We start from the raw sequence: 10,980 nt of genomic DNA, 5'->3' as shown, positions 1-10,980 counted from the left end.
TAAAAATCAAAAGGCACCCAAAATTTACTTTGTTAGCAATATTTTCTTCTGAAATATGAAGTATTGCGATTCCTTAAGATATTCCCTAAAATCCATCAACATCCCATATATTATGTGAATACTTAGTGACATTCAGAAACAAGCTCAATTCTCTATCGGTCTACCATTAACATTAAATTCACAAAACATAATTAGGGCATACTAATGCTTATCAGAATATCTAGTTTTACAGAAATATTTTGAATACAAATCTGACAGTCATTTACTGAAAGCCTGCAGAGACGATCCAAGTACTAGCAAAAACACCAGCTGCCCTGGATGCTTTTGTAACTCTAACCAGTTCAATGCAAACACAGATCAAAGGAAAACTTTATCCATTTAAGGCATGCCATTTAAGCACTTCCCTCTACCTGCAGCCTAAATTCTCAGATAATTTAAAAAAATGTAAACAAATCGTTTGCCTTGATTGGAAATAAGAGACAGTTAAAAGCACCACAAATTATAAATTAAAAGAAACCCAAACATATCTAAAACTTGAGAGATTAAACTAATTTTAAACCTAAAAGAGTGTAATATATCTTAAAATTCAATTAAAAAAAAAAAAAACTTGCTGGTGTTTTCAGTAACCACCAGAACCCATCTCAGAAAAAAAGTATAAAGGCCATCACATGTATATAACCCCTATTAAATGTTTATTGATAGGTCTGAGAAAAGGAAACTTCTAAGAATTTTTTGTTTTGGTTATGAATACAAGGAACACATTACAGTGGGAATCTATTACTCTATTAAGAGAGCTTACCTTTAGAGACTCCAGATTTTACTTTACACCATTTATATTATTAGACTTGAGAATCTGGACCACAAAATTTTGTACAGGCAGGCAGAGTCAAGTCTACCACAAAGACTCTACTACAAGCTTTACAAACAAACTAGTAAAATATTTTTTTCCATTCATCTTATTTGTACATGGTATGCTTCCTTCCTGGAAAACCTTTTATATCTTAAGCTCAAATGTGACTAGTTAGGAGGTTAAAACAAAACAAAATTCCAAAAAACAAAACAATTGAACAAAAAACCCCACAAAATTCCCCCAAAACTCCAAAAACAACCAATATGACGGTTATACAATTGTCAAACTGAAGAAAGAAAACACACCTTTAGCAAAACCTCACAAATGAAAAAACATTTCCCAAACTGTATTTCCAAGGAGAGGAGAAATCTTCTTCAACGTCCATGTCATCACTCACCGAAGAAAAATTTTATAGAAAATTTTATTCAACATACAACATTTTCCAGCAAAAAAAGGCAATATACAGGAAGAGTTGTTGTACACTGCGGCTACAGAAACAAAATAAAATACTGGGAAAGAATGTAAAATTAAGTGTGAATTGCTGATTCTATCTTTACTGCACTCAAAACTAGACACGCGGCTGGCATTAGCTCTGAAAAAAAGGAAGCGGTCTGGGGACTGAAATAAAACTACACACAATGAATATCAACATCAGTGAAATTCACTTGCAGACTCACCCAACAAAATTAACCTCCAAGTGTTAAATTGTACATGTTCATTCATTAAATATACAATTTCAATTTTTCTTTTTTTCTTCTTTTTTTTCCCCTCCTTTTTTTATACAAAGTCAACAGCTTACTAAACGCTAGTGAGCATGCCCTCTGTGCCAAAAGGCTATTTCTTGCGTTTTCCCCATCTCTTCCCATGTTAACTAAATTAATGATATTTATAATCCTTTCACTTGCTTTTGCCAACTTTGAGTGTCATTCTGTTTGCCAGAAGATGGCATAATAAATCTCAACTGTATTTGTCAATGGTTGAAAATTTAATAAAAAGACCCAAATATCTCTTTTTAGGATTCAGGGCATCCACTTGGCAAAATGGGATGCAAAGTAGTGACTAAATTAAATGAAAACTAGTTTATTAAAAAAGATTCTATGCAGCTGGAGGAGACAAAAATCCCGAATAAGTGCCAACAATGTACACAATGAAGTAGAGATTGCTATTTATTGATGATGTGAGTTTTTTGCATTTACAAATGCACAAAAATGTCATTTAAAGTATAACTGAAGGAAATAAATCTGATGTGAGTCTAAACATAAGACTTACTAGCTGCAGGGATGGTGAATACCCCACCAGGAAGGGCAGCCAGCCAGCTTATGCCATCTATAAACGTACTACAGACAAATATTTTGCCAATGTCAACTGTTCTACTAAACTCTTCCCTCATTATGCTGACAATTGCCTTGCATTACGTTTACCATAAAATAACTCTCATTGGCATCCAAGCTTTATAAAAACACCTTCATTTTGCTCAAAAAGGGCAGTCAATAGATACAGAGAAGCCAAACTGAACAGCCTCAACAAAATAAAATTAACATCAGCAGCAAATCCTCTTGCTGAAGACTTCAGATATAGTGCACGTGTACCAAAGTTCTACGGTTGTTAAAAAGGTGCACACACACACTTATTTTTGTCCCTTGCCTTGACAATCTGGTTAAGTAAGTCAGTTATGGATTTTAATAGCTTTTTCAAGGTAAGTGTAGCGACTTCTCTTTGGGGCTTTATTGAAATGGTCAAGCCCTAGCCATGGCCTTGGATGAGACATGTTGCCTAGAAAAGAAAAGAGAGAAAAAAAATGAAGTTTTAAGAGTAAGCTGAAAACTTTCCTTTACACAAACTACACTCATGTGTGCCCTGTTCGTGGCTTCCTAGGAATCTTAAGAGCATGGAAGTGGACTGCAGAGCAGTCCTACAGCCCTCAGCCAGTAGGGCTGTTTTCACGACTTCCGCTTTACTTTCAGTAATACATCCTACAACTGTTTCTGGATCAGCTAGCTGGTTTTCATCCTCTTCCGTCACTTACAGGAGTTCACAGCAGTGCAACATGTGCTGAAGTAAAAAAATTGTGGTTATATTTTATCACCTGGTTGAAGCAGGAATATTCTTTAAATACATGCAAAATGCAAATAGTTAATTAAGAAATCATGTAACTGACCTCATATTTTTTTTTGAAAAAAAAAATTTACAGCCATATTTGACGTATATAAAAAACACACAGAATTTTTCACTTGTTCAACCTAGTATTATTTTATCTATTGCTAATTTTTAATCAAATACACTTCTTGCAAATGGAAGAAACTCCCTTTTAAGATGTCCTCCATGCAGAGCATCAAAAGTTCTTTGAAGTGAAACGATAAAGGCAGAAACTAAAAAGCCCTACAGCAAGAAAAGTACACTCCTACATTCAAAGCCGTCAACTACAATGACTAAAGTATAAAATACACGAGCTTTTTAGTTGCATATATCTGTATTTTTGGATATATTTTCCTCAGTCAAAATGATTTTTCTTTTTGTTTAACATAATGGTCAATGTCAAGTACAAAAGAGAACCGACAACCTCGCTGAGCTAACTTTAACAGCTTTTAAAGACAGACGTGAAGTCCCACACTGTTAGCACCAGCAAAGTTAACTAGAGGAGTAATCTTTTAAAAAATGAGTTTCCAGATTAAAATTTAGGGGTACAATATTGTTAGGGTACGTCTTTTTAAAAGGAGAGGGGGAGCTACTGTCATGGACTACTTTGATCAAATTAGAGAGTGCTAAAGCTTTAGTTCAAGCAGTCCTACATGAGATAAAATTTGTAAAAACCTGTGAGCCTTACACCTTCAAATGTTATTTACATAAGAAGGCATAAGAGTATCATATTATCACCCCAAATGTGAGTATCGGGGGAATGAATCCTTTTACAGTGTATTATGTTAAAAGGGCAACTTCCTGTAAATTCTCAAATTAAAACCTCTTCGTCTCAGATGCCCTGCAATTTTCAGTTCAAGCTCTCCCTTTTTCAATGTTCTGCCACGTTCTGTACTTTTGACCTAGTTCACCTGGCCAATATTTCACCTTGCTTTGACAGTACTGCCTCCAGCTTTACTCCCAGAGACCAAGAGTCTGTTTCAGGCTATTGGATTCTCTTTCCCAACTCTCAGAAATATGACTTAGAGAACGAAAGCAGGACTCTGCCTGCTCTGAACAAACAGGAGAGGGTTTAGCTGTCCAGGTGGAGATGCCCATCTCCGAGTTAGTCATCCAGAGATCCCTCATCCAGAGTCAGTGCTGAAGAACTGGCCCCTCCAGTGGGGCAAGTCACACTTCTCTCCTGAACGCCACCTCTGCTCATTGATGACTTGTTCAGAAGCAAACACTGAGAATTAGGCAAGTCACCTCATATTCCCAGCCATGAGCCCTAAACCTACCTGCACAATAAAATATCATGAAGCGATAACTTTTTGCTGGGTTCCTGGAAAGCACTCATTAATGGCACAAGGTCTGGGGATTTTGGATTAAATGGACAGTTACAGGATTTCTTTATAACTGTTAGACAAATCAAAAGCAGGGCTTTGATTTACGACCCTAATAGGGCCATAACAGGGCTTTACGGCTCTAACATACCCTACCAAAGAACAGAGCTTATAATTGCTGGAAAAATAGAACGTCACAGTGCAAGGTGTCCTAGATTTTCTAGTAGACAGAGCAGCCCACAAAAACAAAACAAAAACAAAACACGCACCTTCCCATCCCCCCAAAACAGGCAACTGAGCATGGGAGAAAAACATGAATTCAAAGCTTCAACAGAGCCCTGCCTGCAAATTCAAAGGTGCCATTCCCAACTGGAACTCTCCGTGACTGTGGAGGAACTCCTGAAAGATAAACGTGCTTTCTCCTATGTGTAAATTCCCGAGAGAACGGAGCTTTAAATATCAGTCAGGTAAACAAGATGGTGGACCACCTCCACAGACAAATGCAGAACACAGTTGCATTTGTAGCATGGTGAATCACTTAAGAAAAGAAAATCTAAACAGTATCCTATTCACGTATGTAATATTTTTGTCAGATTCTTCATATTCACTGAAGATAAAAAAAAGAACAAGAATGTCTTCAACGAATATGAAACTTCAAATACCTCTTCAGAGCACATTTAAAGAAACCTATGAGAACGCAACATAATATTTTTTAGGAATAATAAGAGCACATACTCCAATAACGAGGTACAAAGGATCAGAGGGGCAAAAAGGTCTAGTGCAACTGACACGGTAACTCCTTTCTTTTGTAAAATACGTGACCCGTATATTTATTGATATATGACCCATTTGGTCACTCAAATGCAAACTTTTAACTCACAAAGAAACAGATTATCCCTTCAGTAATTTATGTGTTTGTAAAAATATGTGTTCTCAGGCTAAGATACACACTTAACACTAAGCGTGCATATAACCAGTGTATATAAATACTTGCTTAATTACGATAGAGAACTTATTTCACGTACAAAGAACAATTGATCTGTTTCTGAATCCAGAGGTAAGGATAACCACATCAGAACCACTGACAGAGTAACTTCGGCAGGTCAAAAGAACAGTCAGGTTGGCTAACAACTCACCAGGTTGGGGCTCAAAATCTTTCAAGTTCACTTCATATTCATCTTCATTGAGATACTGATGTCGGCCCATCATTACAATGGCAAATTTAAACTACAAACAGGAAGAAAACTGTTAAGATAGAGCATGAAAATAAAACTTCCAAGTCTAACTTCAGAATCTAACTCGCAGCTGGTTATGAGCAGTGTTCCTCAGGGGTTGATACTGATGCCAAGCCTGTTTAAAAATCCTCATCAACAACCTGGACAACAGGACAAAAAACGAGCGCTGAGGAAATTTAGAGAACATCGCACTGGAGGGAAGCGGTTGACACACGCGAAGGCAGAGTTGCCACTCAGGGGTGGGTCTCAAGAAGCTGAAGGAACGGGCTGAGAGGAACCTTACTAAGTTCAATAATGACAAACGCAAAGCCTTGCACCTGGGGAAAACCACCCCAGAACAAGCTGGGAACCGACTAGCTGGGCAACAGCTGCGCAAAGGATGACCTGGGGTTCCTGGTGGACAACAAGTCTGTATGCACAGCGTCCTTGTGGGTAATGAAAAATAACTGCATACCAGTCTGTATTAACAAAGGTGCAGCCAGTAGGTCAAGGAAAGCGATTATTTTCCTCTGCTCAACTCTCTGGTGCAAAATAGATGGCAACAAACTGCTGCCAGTCCAGCACAGGTCCAATAAGGCAGTCAGGGGGTGGGAGCACGCGGCATACTAGAAGCTAAGGGAAACGAGTTTCTTTAGCCCAGAGAAAAAAAGACTAACTGGAGCTTCTAGTCTTCCACTGACTGAATGGTGTTACAGAACGTAAGACAGCAGACTTTTTGCAGAGGTGCACGGCAAAAGAGCCCACCATCTCAAGTTGCAGCAAATGGGAAATTCTGATTGCACATAAGGAAAATAAAGTTTTCACAATGATAGTTGTAAAGGTCTGGAATATGTTCTCCAGAAAGTGGCAGAATTCCCATTCATGGAAACTTTCAAAACGCAGCTAGGGAGGGCCTTGAGCACACTGATTCAACTTTGAAGTTAGCTCTGCTCCGAGCAGGAGGCTGGAGTGGATGACCTCTAGAGGTCCTGTCCCCTCTAAGCTTTTCTAAGTCACTTCATAGCCTTACGGAAAAAAGTTTGATGTCAAGACAGAAGTGCTGCTCCCGCACATCCTACCTAATTATTCTCAGAAAAGGCACTATTTAAGTCAACCAACTGTTCTATTAATCAACATCTACACTTGTACCTAATCTATGGTGTTACAGCTTTTTAAAATACATTTATTTAGGGTCTACAATCAGCCACAGAAACTCTTCCAAATGTCATTACCTTTTCAAATTCTTTTTCTTGTATGTCCAGCATTGTCTGAATCCGCTTCATAACCTCTCTGAAGTGTTCACCCTAATAATTTCAACAAGATTTTTGGTATCAAAAGTTTACGAAAAAGAAGATGCTGTTTATACTTCCTGCTTCAAGCCACATTGACATACCTTGCATATCTTAATCTCCTAGTTATTTTCAAAATTACAGAAATGCCGATATTATCCACTATGACATGGAATAATGTCATATAACTTGCTGTAAATTTAATAAAAGTCTTAGATTCCTCATTGCACCAACTGTCTCATAAACTGACCAAGCACTGGTAACTGCATAGCTAGCGATATGGGTAAGTCAGGTTAAAGTTAAGAAACGAAGGTTAGAAAGTTAGCAGCAAGATGGAAATTAAAAAATATATACATGTGTGTGCATGTATCTCTCTCTCTCTCTCTCTCTCTCTCTCTTTCCTACGCATATTACTTTTGAAATCTCTAAACTTGTGATTTCCCCCCCCCCTCAACTAATAACCCTCTTTGTAATATTTTTCTGCAAACTGTGTATGAACTCCCCCAAAAGTGCTGGATTGCATCAACTTAAATATCAGTAGTGTATCAGCTCTTACAGACAGGGAAATATAGTGCAGTGGCTCCCACTGAAAATAAATACACAGGGTTTACTCTACACTAATCATAAATATGGAAACATGATAAAATGCCACAGGATTCAGACATCTGGATGTATTTCACAGTCCAGAACTTCTCTGAAACTAAATAATTTTCATAAAAATTAGCATACAAGAATCAGAAAACAGTTTAGAAGCACAATTGCTAACTGTCCCCAGAAATGCAGTTTGATATTAAAAAAAACTGGTGTGACATTCAGTTGGAACAGCACTACATAAAAACTTAGAATTTTAATAAAGCTTTCAAAAATTAGCTTTCACTCTTGTATTAACTTGCAGCTCTGGAAGATAAAGCATGTGAAATTTTAAAAATAAGCTGAGTTATGAAATGCAAAGTCATCCTAGGAAATGTTTAAGAAAGCAAACTCATTTTTCAGTCACGTGTGTTTCAAAATGGCCCAGCTGCTCTTCATTTTTGCCAATAAGTTCCCACTGTAGTAACTAGGAATGTACTAGAAATAAGGATTCAGGTTTGTTTGTTTGTTAATATTACGCTTATAGTACTTTGAGTCCCTGGCTGTTCCTGAAGCCCTACTTCCTAGACATTTCACACACACTCACTGAAAGGCAGTCTTAGCCTTGAAGACTGAACAATCTCGATATGCAAAAGACAACTGATGTGGTAAATGATTTAATCACAAAGAGGCATATCTGGGGCAGAACCTTTTCTATGGGAGTGATATTTTCCCATACACTTTTTATACTAATGTTTCTTTGTAGGCAAATCTAAGATAATGTCATAAAAATAATCCCAAAGGGGAAAAAGGAGACATGCTGTACCTGGTGTATCCTCAGCAAGAATGGAATTCCAAATGTCCCAAAAACCTCTTTGTGGAAATGTGCCACTGTGATCAGCATCTCATTTTCTTTATCTATATCTACCTGGTCCAGAGGAATTTCCTAGATTCAGACATAAAATTATGACTAAAACAGTCTAAAGCATCCACAAAAAATTAACATATTATTTAATTAAAAGCATAATTAATGCATTGCTATTGATGTAAAACAATTCAATTTAAAAACAATCAAAAGAACCACCCCATCTGACAAAGCTTCTGCACACGAATTATCTCTGACGTGATGTATTTCAGCTTCCCCTACTGAATAAAATGGTCTCCTGGCTTTCCCGGATGGCCTTCCCAACATAGAACCTTCCATAAGCTGTGATTAAGAGAAAAATCACAGATCTACTCGTCGTCTTCTGATTACAGTTTTACATTGAGAACTTATTTTCATTTTTTATTTTTGATCTTTGCAGAAAGTAAAAAGGTTTGCAAGATAACATGTTTAGAATAATCACACAACAGAGAACAAATTTTGGCTTAAAAAGTCAAACTTCAGCTGAAGAGGAAACAAACTCTTCTAGAAAACTTAAGTTTAGGGCATGAAAGGGAGTTATAAGCATAAGAATTTACACCGTGAGTCCCCAAACCTCTGAATTACTGCTAAGGAGGCAAATGTCCTACGAACAGGAACCTTGCCAAGTGTTCCTGTATCATTGTTTAAACATATATAAAAATGAAAGAGTGGAATCGTTACAGGGAAGTAGATGAAACTAAAGAAAAATGTCAGAAGAATTATCTTTAAAAATACATGTATGTTACTACGTGAGGTAGCCTGCTGTAAATATCCCAAGTATTTGAATATCAGAATCCAGAAAAGGATATTTACCACTTGAAAGAGCTGCTTCTCTCAAAGCCAAAGCTTCTAAGCTTTTTAAAGAAAGTAGCATTTACCTCTATTCGAAACGTTCGACTTGTTGCAGGTGACAAACACTCTAACAGCTCATCTTCCTGATGGACACCAATTATTTTGTAACTTACAATTTCTAGCAGCCTTAAAAATAAATGCACAGGGAAAGTATTAACAATCAAACTAATATTTGTTTCTCAAACCTCTAGGAAGATTAATGTAGTCAGAATATAAACGGACATTACTATTGAACTTTCAGCTTTACCAATACAGTCTTTACTAAAAATTAAGCCATAGACTTTTTACAAATAAAATTTTTCTGGCTTACTTCAAAAAAAGCCAGTACGTGTAATTACAGGACAATGGATTTTAATTTAAATTGCTTTTTAAACTCTTTTCAAAATGACCACTCTAAACTCTGAGAAACGAATAGCATGAAACGTTTGCTTTGGAAACACTTATTTCATTGTGAGGTTTTCAATTGCTGTTGATGAATCCTGTGTATCTCTAGAATATAACTTTATGAAATGCTAAATAATTACATAAAATTCATATCCATATTTTAAAACTCTCTACCAAGGAGAATCCTGAGGCTCTCAATATCTTTCTTAACTTAACATCAGACTTTATTAGACAATAACGGTTTCCACAGTATTTAAATTGGAAAGATACTTGTCCACATTAAATTCACATGACAAAGGAAATCCAGAATCTTGCAGCTTTACCTTAATTTCCCTGAACCTTTTTCAGAGAGTTCTACAGCTTTTTTACATTCTTCTAACAGGTCCCGTACACACCCATGCTTGTCTGGATATAGTGTTATTTCCTATGTAGAGTTTAAAACAAAATAATTATTAGAAAGCCTGAAAAGGTAAGTAACCATATTAGAGCACAGAACACACAGGATTTTTATTTTCAGTAAAACCTCATTTTTAAAAGGCAACAATTACTAAAGTGAATAATCACTTTAACTTCAAAATTTTTGTTTTGGAGAGCTGAAAACTTTTTTTTTTTTTTTTTTGGGCAAAGTTACAACTCTGTTCTAATTCCGTGTTGCCCACAGACAGTAGACTGTATAATAAACAGCAACACTGCCACAAGCGTACTGGCTTTGAAAAACAAATGGCAACAAATAGAGTATAGCCAATGCCACTCACCTCTTCCCTAAACTGGCTATTTAGCCATATGCATTTAAAACTTCTTCTGTTTTCAAAATCAGTTATTTTCATTTTGAGCTTAAAGAAGAAAAAGAAATACACTTTAGGCATACTTTTTGTACAAAGCAGAATTTTTTTTTTTTTTATTCACACTGTAAAAACAAAGACTCTTACCTGTTGATAGTAAAGTTTCTTAGGTTGCCTAGGCTTGAAGAACTGGAGAAGATCTCTTAAAGTACCTTCATAATTATGTCTAAGAGGATTACCAGGACCATCCCTATAACTGCACGAGAAAAAAGAAAAACCTGAATCTCTCTCTACAATGCACCACTGCACAGTAAATCAGAATATGAAGTACATTTTTATTTCTGGCTCCCACTTTCATTTAATTGCCTGTACAACCTAAGCAGCATTAAGCTCAGCGCTTCAGTGATTTTTAAAAACATGCAAGTGTATGAGAACAGAAGCACCATTCACCGGGTGTGTTAACTCTCTTGACTATTTACTAGCTCACCTTTTATCCTGCAGGGTGGCAGACCTACATTCCTCTGAAACTACTAGTATGGGAGCACTAAAATCACATGCTTTAGATTGTGAAAGGTTAATTTGTGGAGCCATATGACACAACAAAATTCCAAAATGACCACAGCACAGCAAGCTATAGAGACCTACTCATACTGGGATGGCCCTATTGATGATGA

General features: G+C 36.6%; 1 protein-coding gene across 2 annotated transcripts in view; it reads right to left on the bottom strand.

The window, feature by feature from the left end:
* Positions 1-1,252: 1,252 nt before the first annotated feature.
* Positions 1,253-10,980, bottom strand: part of USP7 (ubiquitin specific peptidase 7) — a 76,712-nt gene continuing 66,984 nt past the window's right edge. For both annotated transcript variants that reach the window (XM_068908027.1, XM_068908026.1), the window contains 8 exons: positions 10,454-10,562; positions 10,280-10,357; positions 9,848-9,948; positions 9,167-9,266; positions 8,211-8,330; positions 6,758-6,829; positions 5,448-5,538; positions 1,253-2,623 (listed from right to left, as the gene is read on the bottom strand). In XM_068908027.1, coding sequence (XP_068764128.1) covers positions 2,517-2,623; positions 5,448-5,538; positions 6,758-6,829; positions 8,211-8,330; positions 9,167-9,266; positions 9,848-9,948; positions 10,280-10,357; positions 10,454-10,562 — 778 coding nt within the window. In that variant the 3' untranslated portion in view covers positions 1,253-2,516. The remainder of the gene's footprint in view (positions 2,624-5,447; positions 5,539-6,757; positions 6,830-8,210; positions 8,331-9,166; positions 9,267-9,847; positions 9,949-10,279; positions 10,358-10,453; positions 10,563-10,980) is intronic.

The sequence above is a fragment of the Struthio camelus genome, chromosome 15 (genome assembly GCF_040807025.1).
Source record: "Struthio camelus isolate bStrCam1 chromosome 15, bStrCam1.hap1, whole genome shotgun sequence".
In the NCBI taxonomy this organism is placed as follows: Eukaryota; Metazoa; Chordata; class Aves; order Struthioniformes; family Struthionidae; genus Struthio; species Struthio camelus.
Note: the sequence above shows the minus strand (reverse complement) of the source record. Positions and strands in the feature narration are given on the sequence as shown.